Genomic DNA, 25608 nt, shown 5'->3' on the forward strand with positions numbered 1-25608 from the left:
AAGAAGTTTCCTTATCCTCCAGTGTACATTGATAACTTGAAAGCAAAGGCCAGTCACTTCCTGGATCTGTCCTGGAGGAAGATGATATCTTTATTACCAGTGCAAGTGAAGCATATTGAGAAAGGATTCAAGCCGGGCAGTGGTGGCGCACGCCTTTAATCCCAGCACTCGGGAGGCAGAGGCAGGTGGATCTTTGTGAGTTCAAGGCCAGCCTGGGCTACCAATTGAGTTCCAGGAAAGGCACCAAAGCTACACAGAGAAACCCTGTCTCGAAGAAACAACAACAAAAAACCAAAACAAACAAACAAACCGAGAAAGGATTCTACACAAGTGCTGTGAGGTTTCTGAGGAAAACTTGAATAGAGGTGAGGACACAAAATAAGGTGTGGTATAATGCAGGGAAGGGCTGGGATTTCCAAGACACTCCTCTTCTAAGGGTTTCAATGGAGCTTGGACTGATGGTGACATCTCAACACTGTATAGGACAGTCTGCTTTCAGCAAAAACCTGACTGAAAAATAGTAGCCAATGTTCAAGTATTAGTTAAACGTTAGTTGATGTTCAAATACTATATTTTTAAAGATTCATTTATTATGTATACAGTGTTCTGCCTGCAAGCCAGAAGAGGGCACCAGATCTCATTACAGATGGTTGTGAGCCACCTTGTGGTTGCTGAGGATTGAACTCAGGACCTCTGGGGGAGCAAGCGGTGCTCTTAACCACTAAGCCATCTCTCCAGTCCTCAAATATTGTATTTTAATGGTTTTACTTTTATTTTATGTGCATTGGTGTTTTGTCTGTGTGACTGTATCAGATCCCCTGGAACAGGAGTTACAGACAGTTGTGAGCTGTCATCATATAGGTGCTGGGAGTTGAACATTATTTAATGGGGCTGGAGAGCGAGCCCAATGGCTAGGAGCACTGGCTGCTCTTTCAGAGGACCTGAGTTCAGTTCCTAGTGCTCAGGTCAAATGGTTCACAGCCATCTGTAATTCCCAGCACCAGAAGAACTGATGCACTCTTTTGGCCTCTGTAGGCACTACATGGATGTGGTGCATAGACATACATGCAGGTAGAACACCTACACAATACAAACAAAAAACCTCATGTCGGCCGGGCAGTGGTGGCGCACGACTTTAATCCCAGCACTCAGGAGGCAGAGCCAGGCAGATTTCTGTGAGTTCAAGGCCAGCCTGGTCTCCAAAGCGAGTTCCAGGAAAGGTGCAAAGCTACACAGAGAAACCCTGTCTCAGAGAGAAAAAAAAAAAAATCGCAAACCAATAACCTAACTTCACACTTCAAAGAAGACAAACAATAAATCAAAGCTGCAGAAGGAAGGAAATAGTTAAAACTGGAGCAGAAATGAAATGGGGATGAGAATAATAAAATCAATGAACCCAAGACAGGATTGTCTGAAAAGAGAAAGTGACCAACCTTAACCTAGGCTGACAAGAGACTAGACTCAATGGGAATTGTTTCAGCTGGACAAACCTAAAGCTGGGTCACCACAAAAGCTGTAACAGAGGAGGAAAACTGGATACCATTCCAATATGACAACACCAACTGGTTGAGATTCAAAAAAAAAAAAAAAAAAAAGGACTTAAACCTTGGTCCTAAAAAAGGACTCAAACCCTGATCCTTATCTGCCAGAGGAGCTTACAGGGTACTAAAATAGGACCCATTTTTAACTAGGTGCAGTCTATGAAGGCAAAACAGACTCCATGTTAGAGGAGGGCCACCATCTCAAACCACCTGCTGTACTCAGTTCCAGGAAAGACCTCAGGAATGTGCCATGACAACTCAAACAGATACAGAGCAGTATCTTCCTGCAGACATCCTGTCTGCGGTTTATGGCCCTTGAAGAAATCTAGATAATCCTGCTGAGCAGCCCAGATAAACATGCTCAGCAAGTTGTAGTTCCCTGCCAAAAAGGCCAATCCAATAGTTTCAAAAAATCACCTTGCCCCATATCCCTTTTAACCAATCCCAATTTGCCAAGGCATGTAATTCCCAGTTTATGATTTTTCCCTATAAAAACTCTACCAGCTGGCGTTGGTGGCGCACGCCTTTAATCCCAGCACTCGGGAGGCAGAGGCAGGCGGATCTTTGTGAGTTCAAGGCCAGCCTGGTCTACAGAGTGAGATCCAGGAAAGACGCAAAGCTACACAGAGAAACCCTGTCTCGAAAAACAAAAACAAACAAACAAAACTCTTTACCCTTGGGCTCACTGCCTCTTCCACATTTCCCTCCATCTGCCTGGCAGTGGCCCACCTTGAACCTGATGATAAAAAGACCCTTATACGCTGGGCAGTGGTGGCGCACACCTTTAATCCCAGCACTCGGGAGGCAGAAGCAGGCGGATCTCTGTGAGTTCCAGGCCAGCCTGGACTATCAAGTGAGTCCCAGGAAAGGCGCAAAGCTACATATAGAAACCCTGTCTCGAAAAAAACAAACAAACAAAAGACCCTTATGTGCTTGCATCAGAAATTGGCTCCTTGGTGGTCTCTGGGCATTTCTCAAAATGGGTACAACATGGTCATATTGACACATTGAGGTGAAGTAGCATGAAAATCCCAGGAGGATTTAGAGATTCAGCTGGGTGTCATATCCAGTTTCAGGTTTTTTGTCCCGTCCCCCCCAGACAGGGTTTCTCTGTGTAACAGTCCTGGCTGTCCTGGAACTCACTCTGTAGCCCAGGCTGGCCTCAAACTCACAGAGATCCATCTGCCTCTGCCTCCCAAGTGCTGGGATTAAAGGCTTGAGCCACCATCGCCTGGCTTCAGTCACTTTTAGGGTTTTGGGTAACAAACACCTTAATCAAAGCCCCAGGAATGCTGGTGGGTGCCTTTAATCTCAGCATTCAGGAAGCAGAGGCAGGAGAATCTTGCTGAGTTTGGGGCCAGCTTGGTTTACAAAATGAGTTCCAGGCCAACCAAGGCTACATAGTGAGATCTTGTCTGACAAAAACAAGAAACTGCTTCTATGTATCAAAAGAGCCTTGGTGTCCCATTTCTCTGAAAGCCTGCAACACTATCTCAAAACACAAAGTTGAAGGCTCCTGAGCAACTGTCCTCACGCCTCTGGAGGGGTGTGTCCCTGCCTACCAACACCCCCTACACAAATATACATATAAATAAAAATATAAATGAAAATAAAATATTTAGAAGTAGATTCAGCTTTGCATACTGAAAATCCAAGGTGGCTGAAAAGAAAGTACTAAATGAGTGAAAAGATAACCTGAAAGACTTAAAATGGCAACACTCCCCCAGATTACCTAGCGATTCAAATCCAGAACACAAGCCTGTTCTAGGCAGAACGTTTGTAAAATTTCTCCTGGAGGTAGGAGGGGCCGTGTTTCTGGCACATTAACAGGGCCAGAGAGAAACAGAGCTGTCGGGGATTCAGAGGCTAACCTGCGATACAACTAGGTTGTTCTGATATTCCCTGGGGAAGCGGGTGTTTACGCAGCTCACAGGGCTGCTCAAATGACAGGTGGTCCAGTCTCAGCACCTATAACACCCTCAACAGACAACCGAAGACATCCATGGAAAAGTGGTCCGAGGTGGTCTGTGACCTGGAGGAGAGCGGGGGACTTACCCAGAGAAACATGTAACGCCCTCCAGCGTCACCTCCTCTGGCCCACATTAAGGAGCTCTCATTCCTCTAGGAAGAAATATATGGCCACATCTTCAAACATCACCAGGCTCTTCAATGATGAAGTCAGCTGAGATGACTGCAGGACCGCCTCCTTCCTGGGAGGGTCGCCTGGCAGCCATCACCTCATCATCTCATTCTTCCCCAATGCCTCCAATGACCCTCACTCACTGTATGAAAGCTCTCGTTCTTTTTTCTTTTTTCTTTTTCTTTTTCTTTTCTTTTCTTTTCTTTTCTTCCTTCCTTCCTTCCTTCCTTTCTTTCTTTCTTTCTTTCTTTCTTTCTTTCTTTTTCTTTCTTTCTTTCTTCCTTTCTCTCTCTCTTTCTTTCTTTTCTTTTTTTTTTTGTTTTCCGAGACAGGGTTTCTCTGTGTAGCTTTGCGCCTTTCCTGGAACTCGCTTTGGAGACCAGGCTGGCCTTGAACTCACAGAGATCCGCCTGCCTCTGCCTCCCAAGTGCTGGGATTAAAGGTGTGCGCCACCACTGCCCGGCAAAAGCTCTCATTCTTGAGACCCGGTGACCACCCTCCAAAACCTCTGCTTTAGCACCTCCTGTCCCCTGACCTAACTAGTCCTTTTAGTCCTTCTAGGATACCCTCCTATCAGGGGAGGTCCTTGTAACCGGAGAGCAGGGCGAGTTGACTTGGACCAGGCCAGAAATCTTGGTGTCTGCTGCATATTATGACGTCACTCTCGTGCCCCCGCCTTGTGTGTGCTTGGTGGTTGCCAAGGCAACTGAGGAAGCTGAGCGCGGACTACATTTCTCACAAGCCACCTTACTGTCCCTCCACCCACGGGAAAGCAGGAGACTGGAGAACTGAACCGATACTTACCTGCACCCTGACCGATGTGTAGATCCATCCCTACAGACCGCGGTATTCTCACCAGAAGCCTCTGCTGCCGGGAGAAGCATCCCTCTTGGCGTTTTGTTGATCATCTGGCATACGGAGCGAGACCTGTGACTCAGAAAAGCTATAGGACTGGAAGTTTAGGGGTTAAAGAAGTGTTTAACAAGTGCAGGGTCCTAGTGATTAGGGCCTAGTCAATCCCCAGCACACACAGCAAAGTGAGCTGTCGAGGCCCAATGTGGTGGAGCACGCCTATGATCTTAACACCTGGAGCCGGGGGCAGGAGGATGGAGAGTTACAGAGCGGCCTGATCTACAGAGCAAGGTCCTGTCTCGGTTAAACCAAACTCAGCCTAGTGGTGGCGGCGCAGACCTTTAATCCCTGCAGATTAAGGCAGAGGCAGAGCCAGGTGGATCTCTGTGAGTTCCAGGCCAGCCTGTTCTACAGAATAAGTTTCAAGGACCTCCAGGACTACACAGAGAACCCTGTCTCGGAGAAAGAAAAAAAAGGAAAAGACAAACTCATCTTAGAGGATATGACCTGTATCTTCCAGGCATCTATGACAAGCCACTGGCTTCCTCATTCTTCCCAGCTAGCTTTCTGACTTGTCCCATGCTGCCCTTGGGATTAATGGGGTGAAGGCATGCATGAACACCCTCACACTTTCACACATTCTACCTACCACAGGTCATGGGTTGTCAATATTGGAGTGTAAAAGTCTACATTTCTGGCAGCAGGTGGAGGCTTATGCCTATAATTTCTTCATGGGGTGGAGGCAGGAGGATGAGCTGGAAGTCATCCCTGCCTACAAAGTGAGCTGGAGGCTGGTCTGGAGTATACTAGGCTCAGCAGGTTACGGTGCTTGCCGCCAGGCCTGAAGACCTGATTGGGATCCTGTGCTGCCTAGTCTTAGATCAGCTTGACACACAAAATAGAACCTTATTTCAGAAATATCTCCATAAGATCTGGGTACAAGCCAGGTAGTGGTGGCACACGCCTTTAACCCCACCACTTGGGAGGCAGAGGCAGGCAGATCTCTGAGTTTGAGGCCAGCCAGGGCTACATAGAGAAACTCGGTCTTGTGGCGGGGAGGGGGGGGGATGATTCAGTTACAAGGTATTTTTTTTAATTTTTATTTTTTAAATTATTCATTAATTACACATGATATGATATTAATCACATTTGTGGTATTCATAGATTACATTCACCATATTCATTCAAATATATATATATATATAAATTAATTAATTAGTGATTGATTTGATGGGGGAGGGCCCAGCCCATAGGGGTTGGTGGTTCTGGGCTGTATAAGAAAGCAGGCTGAGCAAGCCATGAGAAGCAAGTCAATAAGCAGCTCCCCTCTGTGGCTCCTGCCTCTCCAGAATCCTGCCCTGTTTGAATTTCTGTCCTGACTTCCTTCAGTGATGGACATCACCATGGAAACATAAAGCCGAATAGGCCCTTTCCTTCCCATATTGCTTTTGGTCATGGTGTTTTGTTGCAGCAATAGGAACCCTGTGGGAGAATTCCCACTGGCCTACACCTGGCATGGTTCCAGAGAGTAGCATCTTGCTCTAATTCATTGTTTGTTTAGCAGATACCCTGTTTCTCTTGTCACCCTATGTGAATCTTGTCTGAGAGTCTCCCAAGAATACAAAGTCTATGCAAAACTTGGTTCAGGAAACCTGGAAAACTGTGGTATCTGATGAATTGAGAAATTTGCACTTGGCATTGTGTTTTTGGAAGCTTTATTCAGGTGGTTTTGAGCATGTGGAAATCAACTGGCTAAAGTGTAAATATGGAGAAAAATAAAAATGCCCTGGGCGAAGGGAAAGTGCTTCAGTCTTTAGAGACTGGATTCTCTTGCAGCCACAAAAAGTTAGCATTCAGCCGGGCGGCGGCGGCGGCGGCGGCGGCGGCGGCGCGGCGGCGGCGGCGGCGGCGGCGGCGGCACACACCTTTAATCCCAGCACTCGGGAGGCAGAGCCAGGCTGATCTCTGTGAGTTCGAGGCCAGCCTGGGCTACCAAGTGAGCTCCAGGAAAGGCGCAAAACTACGCAGAGAAACCCTGTCTCGAGAAAAAAAAAAAAAAAAAAAAAAAAAAAAAAAAAAAAAAAAAAAAAAAGCTAGCATTCTTCCCCCATTCCCCAGACAGAGTTTCTCTGTATAGTTTTGGGTGCCTGTCCTGGAACTCACTCTGTAGACGAGGCTGGCCTCGAACTCACAGAGATCCGCCTGCCTCTGCCTCCCAAGTGCTGGGATTAAAGGCGTGCGCCACCACCTCCCGGCTGGCTAGATTTATTCTTAAGGTGCCTCTGAGTCTTCTTTCCACAGATCTGAGTGAATCCACATGCCCATGCCTCGACAGAACCCTAAGATTGATCCCAACTCTACATGGTGGAAGGAGAGAGATTTCACAAGTTGTCCCCCAATCTATACACTTGTGCTGTGGTGCATGCAGATGCACAATAACATGCAGAAAAAAAAAAAAAAAAGTAATGGGCTGGACTCAGCTGGTAAAGTGTTTGTCATTCAAGTACGAGCACCTGACCAGATCGCCAGCACCCGCGAAAAAGCAAAGTCCGGGGACAGGCTGGTGGCCCCAGCTATGGAAGGATGGAGACCTGTATCGGGCTTTCTTTTGGGGGGAGGGGCACCGACAAGCTCCCAAATCATGACACAGAGACTTCTTACTAGTTGTGAATGCTCAGCCCTATTTTAGCTCTTATTTTAATCTGTTTCTCTTTATGTTTTGCCTTGGGCCTCGTTTACCTTTCTTTCTGTATATCCTACTCCGTGTCTGGTGCCTCGCCCTGAACTTCTCCCTCTCTCCTTCATTCTCTCTTTTCTCTCGTTCTTCTCAAGCCTAGATTTCTCCTCCTGTTTATTCTCTCTGCCCTCCAGCTCCGCCTATCCCTCTTCTGTCTAGCTATTGGCTGTTCAGCTTTTTAATTAGACCAATCAGGTGCCTTAGCTAGGCACAGCAACACATCTTTTCATAATTAAACAAATGCAGCAGAAATAAATGTAACACTCCTTTACACAGTTAAAGTAATATCTACAGCATAAACAAATGTTTTTTTTCCTTTTTTAAAAAAGATTTATTTATTTATTATGTATACAATATTCTGCCTGCATGTGTCCCTGCAGGCCAGAAGGCACCAGATCTCATTGCAAGTGGTTGTGAGCCACCATGTGGTTGTTGGGAATTGAACTCAGGACCTCTGGAAGAGCAGTCAGTGCTCTTAACCTCTGAGCCATCTCTCCAGCCCATGCATAAACAAATGTAACACTCCTTTACATAGTTAAATATTTGCTGTGGGCTGCAGAAATATATCATAAGAACTCAGCTAGGGGCTAGAGAGATGGCTCAGAGGTTAAGAGCATCGACTGCTCTTCCAGAAGTCCTGACTTCAATTCCTAGCAACCACATGGTGGCTCACAACCATCTATAATGAGATCTGGCACCCTCTTCTGTGTACATAATAAATAAATAAATCTTTTTTTTTTAAAAAAAAAAAAAGAACTCAGATGGTTATGGCAAAGTCACTACCTGGAGGGATCAAGGAATTTCTCCAGAGGAAGCCAAATTCCAAGGAGCTTTTGGTGTTACTTGGCTTGTATATCAGCTGTCTTCTGTTATGAAAATCATGTGTGCCTTCATAGTTTTCCCAATTGACTTTTCCCTAAGAAGGGCTAACAGTGTGGACTGATCACTCTCTGGACATACACATTCCAGGTATTTGGAGAACAGCCTCAGGAAAGGCTTTCTCTGGAATCAGATATCTCCCTTGGCCACTTTCAAGGACTAGCAGTAATAACAGTCCACATGAAAGTCTCCTGATTTAAGGTAAATTCCACAAAGAGACACCGCCTAGGTCAGGTGAACTTTAAGTAATAGCTTTACACAATTTAGCTCGAACCTTCCTTTCTTACAGCCTCATAAACTTTATAGACCTCTAACTCCTTATCTAACCACTTCTAGGAATATTTAGATAACCTGTGTGCTAACAGCTATGCTCAGCCTGAACCCAAGTTCAAGCCTCCCTGTAATTATCGTCATTGACAGCATCCAGCCAGGTCCATCCCCAGTTGGAGGAAAGTACCTTATCAGAGATACCTCTGTACTCTCTAAGAACAGACTTAAGCATCCAGACTACTTGTTTGAGAAGGCCTGGCGGATGTGCCAATTAAGCTTAATTCCTCCTTTCTTAAATCTTACCTCTAGTTCCAGATCTCCCTTTAACTATCACCAGAGGCATCTAGCTGTGCACAGGTTGCTTAGCGACCGAGCACACTTTCCCCCTCCCTGCAGAAAAATGGCAGATAGCTTGGACAGATAGGAGCCACAAGAAAAAAGAAGGCAGTTTTATTTTCTCCCATTGACCTAGCAACTTAGAGATTCTTAACATTTTCTACTAATCACATTTAAGATGATAGTTGAGCACATAAGATCCCTCTTCTTAGATATTACCTGAATTTAGCCTTTGGTTAATCCATTTTCCCATTAGTCACTTCCCTCTTGGGTTGCAAATGATAATTAACATTTATTGCCCCTCTATGTGATTCTTACCACCCCTCTGTTTGACTCTGGAAGCCTGGCTTTGCACTGCCAAGGGATTACTGCTTGTAAGTGTATATATACCAGGACTCCCAGGGTACGGGAAGAAGAAGATTTGGAAGAATAAATGACTAGACTAAGAGCTCTGTGTGCTGAGATTCTATTTCCTGAAAATAGTCCTCACCATTCACAGTTTCTCTCCTGAGCCCCTGAAATGTATAATATTAAGGCTGGTCCCTCAAATATTATACAAGATCTGCGGGCGCATGTGCGCGCGCACGCGCGCGCACGCACACACACACACACACACACACACAAGTGTGTGCAATACACAAATGTAAATTTTCAGAATGAGTGATGTCACCTTGGTAGCTTCCTATAAAATACAAGGCATTGGTTATTGTTTGGGGTCCCCCTTATAGGAGTATCCATCTCCTGAATATTTTGTCTGTAAAGTACAACATTTTCCTTTATGTACAGTTCAGTCTCCCCCACTGGGGTCTGTTGTGGCATGAGCTGGCTGTTCCTGAGAAGACTGGTAACTCACTCCTTCATTGCATCATCTCCATTCTAAGAGCATGAACACATAGTCGGTCATGAGAGGCACTCCAGAGGAGACCGGGACCTGGTGACTGTTCCCAGGATGGGCTGTTCTCATGCCTGCTGTGTGACGTCATCCTCATGCCTGGTGCATGGCCTGTCCTCATGCTTGCTGAATGGCCTGCCATACCTGGTATATAGCACTGTCCTTGTCCTTAGAGAATGGCTTTGTCCCCATACCTGTTGCATACCCTGTGCCTTCTCAGGTCTTGGTTAGCTCTCCATTAGTTTTCCCTATTTTCTTGACAGCTGCCCTCAATTGTTCTGTTCTCTGTTCTTAGCTCAAACTCACAGAGATCCGCCTGCTTCTGCCTCCTGAGTGTGCTGGGATTAAAGGCATGTGCCACCACTGTCCGGCTTCATCTAGCTTTCTTATACATCCCAATACCATCTGCCTAGGGATGGTACCACTCACAGTGGGCTGGGAACTCTCTCTATATATATTTTTTTCGAGACAGGGTTTCTCCTTGTTTTTTTGGTGCCTGTCCTGGATCTCGCTCTGTAGCCCAGGCTGGCCTCGAACTCACAGAGATCTGCCTGCCTCTGCCTCCCAAGTGCTGGGATTAAAGGCGTGGGCTACCCCTGCCCATCTGGGCTGGGAACTCTTACATCAATTAGCAACAGCAACAACAAAAATATCACCATGAACATGAGCACAGGCAATACTTTAGTCAAGCTGAGGTTCCTTCTTTCCATATGTGGCAAGTTGAACTAGTAACTCATCACGGAAGCTGAGTGGATCTCTGTGAGTTTGAGGCCAGCCTGGTCTACAGAGCGAGATCCAGGACAGGCACCCAACACTACACAGAGAAACCCTGTCTCAAAAACAAAACAAACAAAACAAAAAATCATCATGGCCTGGGTCTGACTGTCTCACCACAAGATGTCAAGTGACCATCGTGAAGGTGTTATCTGACCCACATACCCATGGGCCAGCTAGCTGTGGGCAGCAATCTAGCATGATGTGAAATGGTTCAAATGGTTGAACTCAGACGTGACCTAGGCCATGACAGCAGACCCCACATGAGGACTTGTGGAGAGGCTGAGGATATAGCACATCAGTAGAATGCTTGCCTATCTCCAAAGGGGCCCTGGGGTTGATCTCAGCATCACACACACAGTTTATGGAGGAAAACTTAATAACACAGAGGGACCCTAATTAAGCAAGCTAGGAACAGTCTGAGATTGGTGGGACCAGCAGGGCACACTGTGAGAGACCTGGCCCCCCCAAAGCTCTACCCTACAAAGCCTTGAGTCAATACCTGGGGTTGTGTGTGATGCTGTTCAGAGGGAGACAAGGAAGGAGACACAGTCTATTGCATCAATCACATGGGAAACTGAAAACTAAAACCTGGTAGTCCAGCTTTGGGGTGAACAAGGCAAAAGGGTTTGTAGACTAGGGACAGATGCATGGATCTTACCAAGTAAACTGGTGAGCTCTGAGTTCTTGAATATCTTGTCATGGTACAAGAGACAATGGGCCATATGAAGCAGCCTCCATTCTACCTGGGAGTAATGGCTGTCACATCTGCAAACATTGCCAGACTCTAAAATGGCAGTTTCAGCTGATGCAGTGATCAGCAAGTGGACAATGCTCACCCCTAATACCAAATGCAAGCAGAGGGCCACATTCATGATAGAAGGGTCCTGTCACATACATCCTACTTCCTTGAAGTCACAAGACACCTCCCATACATATTTCTTATGCCGCTTTTCCCTCAGACCTCTAGGAGTGGATCTCAGAGTCTGATTACTATTCGATGTCTCTTTTTTAAATTTAAGATGTGTGTGTGTGTGTGTGTGTACCACATGTGTATGGGTGCCTATGGATGCCAGAAAAGGGTGTTGGATCCTCTAGAGTTGGAGTTACAGGCAGTTGTAAGCCACCCAAGTTGGGTGTTGGGAACCAAATGAGTCCTCTGAAAGAGCAGTCAGTGTTCTTAACCACTGGGCCATCTCTGTAGTCAGAATGTTGCCTTTGCAGAGGACCCAAGTTTGGTTCTCAGTATCTATGTGGCAGTACCTGAATATATGCACACACACACAAACACACACACACACAAACAAATAAATAAATAAAATGAATCTCCAATAAGTAAAGACACACTGAATCCAGGGTACTGTCTGGAGAAAACCAGTTTCCATCATGTGGTTTCCAGGGATTGAACATGGGTCATCAGGCTTGGCATCAAGTTCCTTTACATGTTGAGACACCTTGAAAGCCCTGGAATAATTTCTTTGTACTCTCATGGATGTTCTCTCTGCAGTGAAGAGACTTTTTTTTCTTTTTTTTATATTCATATTTTTTAACTTTATTTTTTAATTACACTCATGATATTCATTAATTTCACATGATATTAATTATATTTGTGGTATTCATTGATTACATTCGCAGTATTCATTCAATAATTACATTTGTGATATTCATTAATTACATTAATTGTATTGATTTATTACATTCATGATATTATATCCTGATACTACTGTCCGTTTGTGCGGTTTTTCCATCACACAAAACAGAGATTTTGAACTTAGGAAATCATTGTTCTATATTCCTTTCTTCTCTGTCTTGAGATAATGTCTAATCTTTTTGTTTCTATGAATTTGTATATTCTATATATTGCGTGTAATACAATTCTATAGCATTTGAGACTTTTTTTTTCTTTCTCAGGAAAAGTTTACACCACAGTTGCCAACAAGAGGACCTCAATCTTAGCCTTGGCAACATCCAGGGTTTTTATCTGGAAAAGAGTAACAAAAATATGTAGGAGTACTCCGCTCCCTTAATGAACTTAGTCTCCAGCTGCCCTAAAGATCAATTTGATAGTGTGGCCTAAGGCTCATGCCATAAATAATGTTGTCGCTCTGAGCAGTGGTGGCGCACGCCTTTAATCCCAGCACTCGGGAGGCAGAGCCAGGCGGATCTCTGTGAGTTTGAGGCCAGCCTGGTCTCCAAAGCGAGTTCCAGGAAAGTTGCAAAGCTACACAGAGAGACCCTGTCTCGGGTGGAAAAAAAAAAATAATAATGTTGTCGGCATAGACTACCAGGTATATAAGACTTACTAGGCAGGATATTCCAAGGCTTAGAGATGATCTCCTGGAATCATGGGAAGGGAGGGCCAGATCTCTCTGGAATGTGCAGGGTTTAAGCAATCCAGGCCTGCCCATTTAACCCTTTACCACCCAGTAGCTGACTTATGTGAGCAGCTGACTCAGTGATGTAGGTGGCAGGTCACAGTAAGTCATCCAGGCTTCGAGACAGATTGTGGCACAGGTCTCACATCTGCTGCAAGCTGCAGGAAAACGTGATGGAATTCAGGCACTATCACAAAAGCCACTACTTGGAAAAGTCAAGGACCTCTCCAAAGTTCAAGTCATGGTTTAAGAAGTCTTGGTGAAGTCCTGTGCTCATTGCATGAGTTGGCTGTTTGAAACCTGGAGCTTATGCAGGGACACTTGGCTCAGTCTGGGAGGAAGGGACTGGACCTGCCTGGACTGAGTCTACCAGGTTGATTGCAGTCCTCGGGGGAGGACTTGTCCTGGAGGAGGTGGGAATGGGGGTGGGCTGGGGGTAAGGGGAGGGGGTGGGAGGGGGAGAATAGGGGAACCTATGGCTGATATGTAGAGCTGAATGGTATTGTAATATATATATATATTCATATATATATATATATATATATATATACATACATATATATGTCTTGGTGATATTTTAGCTTTTGTATATATATAAGCTGGTTCCTAAAATCATTTTCTTGCATGCCTCCAAGAACTCCTAACAGTGTATTCATCTTTTTTTTTTTGGTTTTTCGAGACAGGGTTTCTCTGTGTAGCTTTGTGCCTTTCCTGGAACTCACTTGGTAGTCCAGGCTGGCCTCGAACTCATAGGAAGAGTCAGATGGGGAAGTACTACCTGGGTACGAACTCTGTCTCTGAGTTCTACCCAAGTCTCTCAGGAGTCCAGTTATAAACCCAAGCAGCAATCCCCTAGTCGAGCAAGGTCACCAGGCTTGAATTCTACGGGGTCATAAAGGCAGGTAAGACTTTTCCTCAGGCAGTGACCACCAGGCTTTCTTTTACGACCTGAAAAAATGGGAGTGGTAAAGGAGAAGGTCAACTGAGTGCTAATGACTGTTAGTATATCGAAAAGAGGAGCTCTGCGCTCAGTCTACATTCCTAGAAGTGGTGAGGTTCTATTCTATTCTAGAAGTTAGGGCTCTATTAGTAAGGTTGTATAAAAAAGGAGGGTCTCACCCTAAATTGCTCAAGAAATAAAGCTATCCACCTGACCTAGGAGACAGGTGTTGTTTCGTGTGGCCTTGGAAGCTTGATAGGCATTTTAGATAAATACACTGGCCTTTAATCCCAGCACTGGGGAGGCAGAGCCAGGCAGATCTCTGAGTTTGAGGCTAACCTGGTCTACAAAGTGAGTTACAGAATAGGGCTATACAGAGAAACCCTGTCTCAAAAAACCCAAATAAAAGAGCTAATATTGGGTCAGGCCTGGTGGTGCATGCCTTTCATGCCAGTACTTAGGAGGCAGAGGCAGGAGGATGTCTAAGTTTTAGATTCAGATATCTTACCAACCTGCTCTTAACTCTCAACTGCATTTGAATTTAACCGCATTGAAATTCACTCAGGGTTCGGTCGGTCACTTTGTCTCAAAATGTGTTAGAATGTATACATAATTATTTACTCCATGTTAAAGCATAAACTACTCCGCGGGTACCAGCCCTCCACCACGTAGACCCGAGAAGGCTGAACAAGCACATGATGACTTAGCGTTTTGACCTGTTGTTCACCTCTGCTTCTTCTGGGGTCTGGAAACCTCAGACCCCTCAAATCCAGGGACCAGCCATCAGGTGCCTCCGGGTCGTCACGGCAACGCTGCTCTCAGATTCCTGATTGGTCGTCAGGTTTAGCGAGCCTGCATTATTATTGTTGTGAGGAATAAATGCCTAGCCCCTTAGTGATGTCCAACATCGCCATAGCAACTCCAGTTCTTAGTTCCTAAAGGTTCACTGAGGCTCATCTTGGCCTTAACCACAAGAGGACCCACACAATGGCAGGGGATCCTTATGACCCTCTTTGAGAAAGGCTGGAACCGTCTGGTAGAATCGAGCCCCTTTATGTCGTCATGTTCCCCGCCCCCCACACTTCAGGAGAAGAGAGCTGGCGACAGGGCTTGGGAAAGGTAGGCAGTAACAGGTAGGGAGGCACCAAGGTAGTAATTAGCAGATGCTGGGCAACCTCTGGGTTCTGACGCCAGCCTCCTCTTAGTGGAGGAAAAAGGCCCAGGCTCCAAGCTCTGGGATGAAGAGGGGTGAAGCTGCTGCAGTGGCATCTAAAAGGCAGTAGATTAGGACTAGAAAGGAAGGGCCCTCAGCGTCTACCCAGCTTTCACATTGTCCGTTTGTGTAGGCTACACCAGCTCCTAAGTATACATGCAGATACAGCTGTTGGGAACCTTTCTGTTTTAAATTTTTAAAAAGATTTTTATTTATGTATTTGATACATGAGTGATCTATCCATGTGTTAGCCTGCATGCAGAAGAGGGCATCAGATCAATTTCCACCAACTCGGGACTTCTGGAAGAGCAGTCACAGCTCTTGACTGCTGAACCATCTCTGAGTCAGCCCTGGGTCTCTTCCTTAAGGCAGCCTTCATGGACCTCCATCAGGCTGAGATTCTTCTCTCCTCCTCCTGTGTATTGCTAGCCAAAGACCCCTTTCTGGTCCATCCAGACAAAGCCTACTCTTGCCTCCCCCTACTCACCCAGGTTGGGATGGAGGAAGGGAGGGCTGAGGGGGGGCCTATCGCTGAGACTCCACTCCCCACTCAGTGGGCTGAATAGTGGCTTCCAAAAACATTCACTTCCTAATCCCTGGACTATATCTTACGTGGCAGAATAGACTTTGCTATTGTGATGAAGGATCTAAAAATGGGAGGCCGTGACTGGTGGCACAGGCCTGTAAGCCCAGCTGCTCAAGGTTGAGGCATGAAGGAAAGAACTCTTAAGTTCAACAAGACCAGCCTAGAAAACACAGTGAAAAGCTGACTTAAAAACAAAAATTCGGCCGGGCGGTGGTGGCGCACGCCTTTAATCTCAGCACTTGGGAGGCAGAGGCAGGCGGATCTTTGTGAGTTTGAGGCCAGCCTGGTCTACCAAGTGAGTTCCAGGGGAAAGGCGCAAAGCTACACAAAGAAACCCTGTCTCAAAAAACCAAACCAAACCAAAACAAAAATTCAGGCTGGGCAGTGGTGGCACACGTCTTTAATCCCAGCACTCGGGAGGCAGAGGCAGGCAGATCTCTGAGTTTGAGGCCAGCTTGGTCTACAGAAGTGAGTTCCATGACAGCCAGAGTTATACAGAGAAACCCTGTCTCAAAAAACAAAACAAAAACAAACAATAAAATAAAAATTCAGCCAGGTGGTGGTAGTGTATGCTTTTAACTCCAATACTTGGGAAGCAGAGGCAGGTGGATCTCTAAGTTCTAGGCCAGCCTGGGCTACAGAGTGAGTTCTAGGACAACCAAGGCTACACAGAGAAACCATGTCTCTTAAGAAAAAAAAATTCAGGGGCTGGAAAAATGGCTCAATGGTTAAGAGCTTGTGTTGTTCTTGCAGAGGACCCAAGATCCATTACTAGCACCCACGTCGGGCACCTCACAACTGCCCAGAACTCCAGCTTCAGGGAGCTGAATTTTCTTACCTCCTTGGGTGTATACACAGCATGCATAGACACATATACATACACATAAATAAATCATAACAATTAAAAAAAATTCAGGCAGGGTGGTGCTGGTGCATGCCTTTAATCCCAGCACTTGGGAGGCAGAGGCAGGTGGACTTCTGTGAGTTTGAAGCCAGCCTGGTCTACAGAATGAGTTCTAGGACAGTTGGGTCTACACAGAGAAACTGTCTTGAAAAACTAAATAACAATAATGAATAAAATAAATAAATATTCAAAAATGACTGTACAAGTAAATCAGTGGTGGAGTGTATTCATGAGGTCTTGCGTTTAATTCTCAGCAACACACACACACACACACACACACCTTGAGTTGGTTAATTGTCTTGGATTATCTGGCTAGGTGGGTCCAGTGTGCTCCTAATATTTTTATAAGTGAAAGAAGATAGCTGGAGGGTCAAGGAAATTTGGAGGAAACCACAAGTCAAGGAAGACAGTTCTAATAGCTGGACATTTAAGGAAATAGATTTTCCTAGTCTTCAGAAGGACCTGGGACTGTTGGCTCCCCAAGCTTATTGAATGATTATTGATTTTTATTTTGTGACAGGATCTCACATAACCAGGCTGGCCTCAAACTCCCTATGTTGCTAAGGGTGGCCTTGAACTATTGGTTTTCCTGCCTCCACCTCCCAGGTGCTGAGATTACATTTCTGTGCCACCACACTTAGTGAGGTCCCTCAGTTTTAGCCCCATGATAGGATCTTAGGCTTCTGGACTGCAGAACTGCGAGGTAATGTGTGTGGTTCTACGACATGGTATCAGGGGTAAGTTTTTACAGTAGCCAGAGACAACTAAAACAGAACCCCCACTCTGTTCCCACTGGACCAGCCTGTGAAGCTGGGCAGTGGTTCCCAGTGACCCAGTGCATTGATCCCAGTCTCTATGGGTGACGTTGGCACCCGGGTATGACCCAAGAACTGGTCTGTGAAGACACACCCTTGGCTTCCCTGATGTTCTTCCTTTGGATTCCTACTTAGTAGCAGCAGCCGAGTTGCTCCCACAGGCATGCCAAGGCCCCCTGGTAGCTGGAGGCTTGCAAGTTTAGGGTGCCCATGGGCATTCCCAGGCTGCCTCTCGGTCATCTCTGATGCTGTCACGCCCTGACAACCATTCTGTACCAGCTGATGCCTGGTGCTGAGGACACACACGTAAATAAACCACACAGAGGCCTCCAGATATGTAGAAGTCACATTTCATTCTGGAAAATGCTGCCCACCCTTAACACACATCGTCTCATGCCAAGTGAGGTAAGCCAGGACACAGTGTTTCAGAGGTCTGTGGTCAGCCTATGCAGAGAACAGCTGCCTTCCTCCTAATCTGTGTCTAAGCCAAAAAGGCTTTTGGAAGGAAGACAGGAGCCACCTTCCATAGAGGTGGATGCTGGAAAGGCTTCGACTTCAGCAGAGGCTGGGCAGAGCTGATGGAGCCCCGGAGAAGGGGAAAAATGGGGATAATGGGATTAAAGTGGACACAGGACCAGCCATCTCTCATGTAAGCTATGGAGGGCCAGGGCCTTCTCATATTGAATGATTCTGTCTGAGTCACAGGGAGGTCTTAACTCTCCCGTGATGACCAGAACTGTTCCGCAAGGTACTGAGTAGGTCCCAGAAACCAAAGTCTGGAGGGGACATCAAACTCCCAGACCAGCTTGGGATATACTTCCCAAATGAGAACCAGTTTTCAGAAGTCAGGGCCCCTCCCATTCCTAGCCAGGCCACCCCTGGCCCTCCGAGTCAGAGTCCTCGTCAGGTGAGCAGGTGCTGAAATTTACAGACTAGCTGTGGGCAGCAAGACACATAATCAGAATAGTAACAAGTTTTGTACTCCAAAGATAGGGGCCCCAGCCCCACTGTGGTGAGTCCAAAGGATGAGTGGATCAGAGCCTTCATCTCCAGAGCTGACCAGGAATGTTTCCCTTAGGGGGCTGTGGTTATGATGATTTGAAGTGCTTCTAACAGCATCCCATCAAGATCAAAGCTAAGGCACCCTGACACAGTCCGGTATAGATGTCACAGGTGGGGGGTGGGGGGTGGGAGGCCAGCTGGACTTCCACAGAGATGAGAATCAGGGGTACCCCAACTAGACCTACACAAGGATGTGGTTCAGAAGTAATCGTCAGTAGGACCCTTACATGCGTGGCCTGGTACCTTCAATTAGATGGTCATGGGAATCAGACATTCTCATGGAATGATTACAGTGGTTTGAGAGAGTTCATGCCTTTTCGGTCCCCAGTCTGGAGAGATGCATTCTGTTAATGCCCTCCAGGATAACAGAAATCCTCAGACCAGGAGACAGGGCTTATCCACTGAGGCATTTATTGCTGTAGTTACAACCTTTTCCCAGCATCCTGTGCCTGCAGGTTCCAGCCAAGGTCAGTCTCTGCCTTAGGTGTTTGATCTGGTAGTGTATCCAGGGTCCCTGGGTCCTTGGTAGCCTCCTCAAGCTCTGGCGTGTCCTTGGTAGCCTCTGGCAGGGTACTATCCAGGTCTAGATCAGGCTTTGTGGGCCGTGGCATCCAGGTGTGGGTCCAGGATGCCATTGGTGTGGGCCTCGGCGGTTGCCAGAAGCTAGGCTCGGGGGCTAGAGCTACAACCTGAGGCCGCGCAAGGCCGGAGGTGGTGACATGAGGGATGAGGAAGAAGATATAGACACCAGAGACAACGAGGCCCGCGGCCACCAGCACCGCCAGAGCCACAGCCGCGTTGAAGGCCCATGTGGGGCTGCTCACGGACAGGCGACGCGACAGCGGGCGGCCGAGGCGCAGCGGAGGTGGAGGCGGCGGGGCACGCACTGCGCGACTCTTGCGTGGCCCCGGGGACGGTGGCGGTGGTCGCAGGTACAGGAGCCCTCGGCGGCGGTCGAATCGCACGGAGCCCTGGCATAGGGGTGCCACGCGCGCCTCGCGAGGCAGCAGACTTGGCTGCGTGGGTAGAGCGGGAAGCCCCCGGCGCGGGGCCAAGCGCGTGGGCGCACGGCACATGGGGCAAGCCACTGCGTCACCGCCACCCGCCGTAGCCAGGGATAGGCGGGCCAGGCACTCGAGACAGAAGACGTGGCCGCAGTCCAGGCGTTTTGGTAGCTTGAAAACGCCGTCGAAGGGTGACACGCAGATAAGGCACTCCATGGGGGATGCAGGGGGCAGGATGGGGCTGTCGCCCGGGTTGCCATCGCCCTCCTCCTCCTCTGCGTCCTCATTTTCGCCTCTGCTAGGGGACGTGGGTGCAGAGAGGGTACCTGGGGAGCCCGGGCTTGAGCCCTGGGAGGCTCGGTGGCGGCGGAACCAGAGGAGCCGAGGACACGGCATCCAGATTGTACCTATGAAGAGAAGGGCTCAGGTAGGGATCTGGAGGTTGTGGCAGGTTGGTAAGATTTCAGAGGGGAGCAGGGAGAATGAAGTTATGCAGAGTGGGTCCAAGGAGGCAGAGACGAGTCCTTAGTTGGACTCTCAGTCCCCAAAGTCGAGACAAACTAGGTAACAGACTGAAGCAGCTTTAAAAGTCTTAGGGAGATGCAAGAGGGAAGACCCAACATCAAACCAAGTCAGAAAGCGCCACAGGGAACAGAGGAGCAGTATTTAGACTCCAGGCTCTCTAAATCTGTGGGTCGCAACCTATTAATACGACCACAGGGAAAGATGTCTACATATTACAAGGCATAACAGTAGTCAAATTAGTTATGAAGTAGCAACAAAAATAATTTATGGTTGGGGGCCAACACCACATGAGCGATCCCTAAAGGGTCGCCACATTAAGGTTGAGAACCTGTCACTTGTCCACCAGATTCTGGAACAAAAGAGGTACCTAATAGCTGAGAAGCAAAGTAGGAAACCCAGGGTGTAAGATCTGACACCAGACAGAAATGGCTAGCCAAGTTTACAGACACCCTACCTGTCGATGCTGGTTCAGATGAGTATCCTGGTGAGTCTCTCCTGTTCTGACCCCAATTTCTGGCTTGTCTGCCACTAGGTTGTCAAGTGCCCCTCCCTGGAGGGCACCTGACCTTGGGCCAGCCCTCTCCAGGTTCCCATGTACCTGTCAAACCCGTCTGGCTGCTTACCCCGCCCCCAGGCTCCTCCTACTAGCACAAACACCAAGTCTGATCTATAATGGATGCAAGGGTGGCAGGAAGTTCAATGGCACAAGGGCCATGGACCACTCTGCAGAGCCTCCACAGCTGGGCTCCTGGAGACATGTGAAGCCTGCACATAAACACTAAGGGAGTGAGCAAACTGGACCCCATCGTACCCCAACTAGACAGACCTAACAGGGACTACTTTTTAAAAAAAGATTTATTATGTATACAGTAACCAGCCTGCATGCCAGAAGAGGGTGTCAGATCTCATTTGATGGTTGTGAGCCACCATGTGGTTGCTGGGACTCAGGACCTCTGCAAGAACAGCCAGTGCTCCTAACCTCTGAGCCATCTCTCCAGCCCCAACAGGGACTATCTGAAACACCCTCAACATTGTCTGCATATACTATGGATCTTTAGCACCCCAGCCCTTCCCCTTTATCAGACCTGGAAAGGTAGCAGCAATCCACACCTCACCCCCAGCACTTGCTGGGTCATTCCCAGGCACTGAGCTTACACCCTGTGACCAGCACTATACCAGAGTGGTACTTGCCAGGGAAATACATTTCTTGTGGGTCAACATGCCAGGTGAGCATCCCCTATATCCATGGGAAGCACCCTACCCCCTCAATGACAGACAAGAACAAAGGCAGGTAGAACTTTCCCAAAGGGCACACAGTTTATTAGGCAGCAGCTGGGAAATCAGCGGTTAGACTTGGCCACACGCTCCAGCTCATCTTTCTTCTTGATGGCGTAGGAGTTGGAGGAGCCCTGCAAAGACAGGTGGTTAGCTCTGAATGGTGGATGAGCCCCCAGATACCCAACCTGTGTGCCCTGACCCACCTTGGCAGCATTGATGAGCTCATCTGCAAGGCACTCAGCAATCGTCTTAATGTTCCTGAAAGCGGCCTCACGAGCTCCTGTGCACAGCAGCCAGATGGCCTAGAGAAGACAGGTAGGGCTCAGGCCACAAGGGTACCAGTCCTCCCAGTGATCTGGGACCCACCTCTACAGAAACCCGCTTTTCATCACTACACACTGTCACCCAGAGATGAGATACAAGGGAGCAGACATCCTATCAGACAGCCGGCTAAAACAAACAAAAACATGGGCCCCTACTAACAAGACTTAAGAAGTGCCAGCAAAGTGTGAGATGCTCTTGACCTCACCATGGTATGCAGGGTCAAGCAAATCCATCTTGTGCCTCTCAAATAGCTAAAACTACAGATATGTACCACCACTCAAGAGGCTCATAAATGGATCAAGTTTAAAACAAATAAATAAAAAACCCTAAACCTGCTGTAAAACTACACACTAGGATTTAAATGAACCAGACCTAGGAGGAAGGCTGGGGCTCCATTTGCCCCACACAGGGTGGAAATCCAGGAAGGTTTCCTGGAGGAAGTGAGGCTCTGGGTAAAACATGCAAGCCAGAACTCCACCCACTCATGCTGGTGGTTCCTGTCCCAGCCCTTCACAAGCCTGACGCACCTGATTCACACGGCGCAGTGGGGACACATCCACAGCCTGACGTCTCACAGTCCCAGCTCGCCCAATTCGGGTTGAGTCTTCCCGGGGGCCACTGTTGATGATGGCGTTCACCAGGACCTGCAGAGGGTTCTGGCAGAAAGGGAGGCCATGAGCCTGACACCCACCCACAACCTCCCCAGAACAAGGTGGCAGTGTCACAGGTGATGAATCTGGGAGATGTACCGTGAAGCTGGCATGAATCAAAGGCAATCTTACCTCACCGGTGAGCAGGTGGATGATCTCAAAGGCATGCTTGACGATTCGGACAGTCATAAGCTTCTTGCCGTTGTTGCGGCCATGCATCATCATGGAGTTAGTGAGGCGCTCCACAATGGGGCACTGGGCTTTGCGGAAGCGCTTGGCAGCATACCGCCCCGCACTGTGGGGCAGGTACTTGGCATACTTCTCCTTCACAGCAATGTAATCCTGGGTGGAAAAGTGAGGATGAAGGGGCAATCAGGGGTGGAACTGGCCTCAGATGGGCATCGGAGGGGGCGGAGAACTGGCTCAAGGCATGGCATGCCCCCAGCAGGCTGTGAATGTGAGCCTTGAAAATAGAACTGAACAAGTGACTGGTGAAGTCACACCCACACACCTCTATATCCCAACACTCGGAAGCAGGAGGATCACTAATGGCTCAAAACTAGCCTGGTCTACAGTGTCTCTCAGCACAGTCAGGGCAACACACTGAGACCTTACTGGGAGGAGAGGGCTGTCCAGGGCACTACAGGACACGTGGCAGCACTTGGTAGATTATTCTGGGCAATACAGTGATCCCAGGCCATGACTACATAGTAAGACACACACACTCTCTCAATAAGTCACGTTAAAAAAAAGGGGGAAAAAAAAAGGGGGGGGGTGCTGGAGAGATGGCTCAGAGGTTAGGAGCCCTGGCTGCTCTTCCAGAGGACCCAGGTTCAATTCCCAGCTCCCACAGTTGGGAGTTCACAACTGTCTATAACTCCTGTTCCAGGGGATCCAACACCCTCACCCAGACATATATGTAGGCAAACCACCAATGTAAATAAAATACAAATAAATACATAAAAAAAGAGAAAAATAATTGAGATTCAATGTGACCTTCGAGACAGAAAACATTTACAATCTTACTCCTTACCTAAGAAGTTCTTGGGTATGTACACATTGCAGTTAGTTAGGTGGTAGTTGGCCTAGCATATGAAAAGCCCTGGATTCAATCCCTAACAGCAAAAATAAGATCGCAGACCTCTGTAAACAAACGCACAAAGTAAAGACCCACCAGACAAGCCTGAATATACTTTGAATACCTGGGTCCTGTTGTATACCTTTCTCCTTTATTTACTTTGTACATGTTATGTATGTATAGAGGTCAGAGGATAATTTACAGTTGTCAGTTTTCTCCTTCTATCTGTGAATTCCAAGGGTTAAATTTATGTTGCCAGGCTTAGTAGCAACTGTCTTTATAAGCAGAGCCCCTGCACAGGCCCATTCTGTGGCACCTTTATTTTAATTTAATTTCTTTGAACAAAAGGGACAAGTGAGCCTAAGGATGTAGCTGAAGTCAGTAGGGTCTTGCCTTGCACATACAAAAACTTGGGTTCAATTTCCAGCAGTGTGTAAACCTGGGTGTGGTGATATATGCCTACAATCCCAGCATTTGTGCAGAATGCACAAGATGATTAGCTCTTTCCACTATATAGTGTGTGTTAGGCCAGCCTGAGCTATATGAGACTGTCTCAAAAGGGATGAGTGCAAAAAAGAGAAACAGCACAACCACTTTAATTTGCACATACACTAACACAGCCATTAAATAGCACCCACACGCCCAGAGCCAACTGACACTTAGGAGGGGGCATTAGGGGCATCTCACTATGTAGCTACAACTGGCCGCACACTCAAAATCCTCTTGCTGTAGCCTGAAAGCAGCAGTTCAGGCACACACCACCACGCCCAGCTTACCAACTGACTTTGACAAGGGCGCCAACACTATTCAGGTTGGTTGAAGTGGTCTGTTCAACAGAAGATACTGCCAACTGAACATATGAATGCAAAATGATACAAAGACAGATGTAGTAACACATGTCTTTAATTCCAGCACTTGGGGAACAGAGGCAGGAGGACCTCTGAGTTCCAAGCCAGCCAGGGCTACACAGCCAAGGCCCTGTCTCAAAAGACAATGGATTCAGAAAAGTAAAAAAAAAAAGAAAAAAAAAATACAATACACTGTAACAACCTTTGGTTTAGGTTGTAACAAGGCAAGGATATGGCTGTCCAGTTATCCCTCTTCTATCTGGTCATAAACATGAACTGGTTTAAACCTAGATGTCATATGTCCTTTTCTGAACTGGAAGAATCCACATCTGCTCTCAATCAAAAGCCAAAAAGACCACCAAGTCCTTTTACCTGTAGAGAAATATCGTTGATCTGCACATCATCAGTGCTCCATTTCCCAAAGAGCTTGATGTCTGGGGTTTCTGCTACCGCTGGTGTGGCTGTCTCCCACTCCGTCATTCTGGGGGACGGGATAGCAACAAGAAACCGTTATTGTTCATCCACCCTAGAACAGTCATATTTACCCCAAACTCTTGAGACTAACCTCCACTTTGTGGGAAACTGTGTAGTAAAAGGGAACCCAAAAGCTTTGAACATCTCTCCAAACGTAGGAAACGACTGAGGTGCAGAAAGAACCTGCTCTTTACTCAGGAACCAGAGGTCTAGGTCCCGACAGTCACCCAGCTAAACAGCGGGTACTCGGAACTAGAGCTCATGAAGCCATGCAGAGCCCCATCGGCACACATCCTGTATCAAACTCGCACTGTGCATTTATAAAGCGTCCGTCCTGCGAACTAACAGTCCACGAGTAACATATGGGAATAAGGACCACCGTATGAGTCCGGAGGGATAATCAATGTTTCCTTCCTTGTCTGGCGCTATGGAGAAGCTAGGGGCTGCTATGGAGGAAAACGCGTACGGAGCAAAAGGGTCGCTAGAAAACTAAGAGGAACGAGATGTTCGGTCGCTATACAACCCTAGGATCCAAGTGACTTTCCTAGGGTGCCGAGTGTTAACATCATGGAGCCAACACAGTGCAAACGGGGCAGAGCAACCCGGCCCGGGCGAGTTTCCCGGACACTCTTCCGGAGGGACGCGGTGAGGTCCAAACGGGAAGGCCCAGGCCTCGGGTGCCGCCTCCGGGTCCCCAAACGCCCCTCAGAACACACAGGGCCGTCCCCTCGAAACTCCGGGCTCCTCCGCAGCCTCACCTGAGGGCGCAGACCGGGCTTCTCGGTCGCTCGGCGTGGACCACGCGCCGTCCTGGCACAGACAGGAAGAGGCCGCGCGCAGCGGGCCGGCGCTTTTAAGTGAAGCGAAAACTTCCGGGTCAGAGGCAGGGACGCATGCGCAGAGGGACAAACGTGCTCCGGGACCAGTCCGGAGTTAGGGTGAGACGCGCCCTTTGAGCTGTACAGCGCATGTGCACTTTCAGAAACAGCGCCACAACCATCTTCTGGCGGATGTCTGAAGTACGGGCCGAGCGTGTGAGGCGGTGAGCATGCGCAGAAACGCCCGCGAAACGAACACCGCCATATTTAAAAAGGGCAGACGTCCAGTCCAC

At 47.8% G+C, this 25608-nt stretch overlaps 2 protein-coding genes across 2 annotated transcripts; both read right to left on the reverse strand.

Moving 5' to 3' along the window:
- Positions 1–17588: 17588 nt before the first annotated feature.
- Positions 17589–20725, reverse strand: Rnf225 (ring finger protein 225). Its single transcript, XM_037202094.1, has 2 exons — positions 20300–20725; positions 17589–19727 (listed from the first exon to the last, which is right to left on the reverse strand). The coding sequence occupies exon 2, from the start codon at positions 19714–19716 to the stop codon at positions 18739–18741; it is 978 nt and encodes a 325-aa protein (XP_037057989.1). The 5' UTR covers positions 19717–19727; positions 20300–20725; the 3' UTR covers positions 17589–18738.
- A 412-nt stretch (positions 20726–21137) lies between these two features.
- Positions 21138–25363, reverse strand: Rps5 (ribosomal protein S5). The gene is made up of 6 exons (XM_028884902.2): positions 25256–25363; positions 24396–24504; positions 22230–22439; positions 21975–22103; positions 21327–21425; positions 21138–21254 (listed from the first exon to the last, which is right to left on the reverse strand). The coding sequence occupies exons 2-6, from the start codon at positions 24501–24503 to the stop codon at positions 21186–21188; spliced, it is 615 nt and encodes a 204-aa protein (XP_028740735.1). The 5' UTR covers position 24504; positions 25256–25363; the 3' UTR covers positions 21138–21185.
- Positions 25364–25608: the final 245 nt, after the last annotated feature.

The sequence above is a fragment of the Peromyscus leucopus genome, chromosome 1, assembly GCF_004664715.2.
Source record: "Peromyscus leucopus breed LL Stock chromosome 1, UCI_PerLeu_2.1, whole genome shotgun sequence".
Classification (NCBI taxonomy): Eukaryota; Metazoa; Chordata; class Mammalia; order Rodentia; family Cricetidae; genus Peromyscus; species Peromyscus leucopus.

Excerpts from the sequence above, each read along its gene's own strand:
- Rnf225 (XM_037202094.1), bottom strand. The coding sequence starts at position 19,716 with ATGCCGTGTCCTCGGCTCCTCTGGTTCCGCCGCCACCGAGCCTCCCAG.
- Rps5 (XM_028884902.2), bottom strand. The coding sequence starts at position 24,503 with ATGACGGAGTGGGAGACAGCCACACCAGCGGTAGCAGAAACCCCAGAC. Across the intron at positions 21,426-21,974 it reads CACTGCGCCGTGTGAATCAG|GCCATCTGGCTGCTGTGCAC; the intron begins GTGCGTCAGGCT and ends TGTCTTCTCTAG. Across the intron at positions 21,255-21,326 it reads AGCTCATCAATGCTGCCAAG|GGCTCCTCCAACTCCTACGC; the intron begins GTGGGTCAGGGC and ends CTGTCTTTGCAG.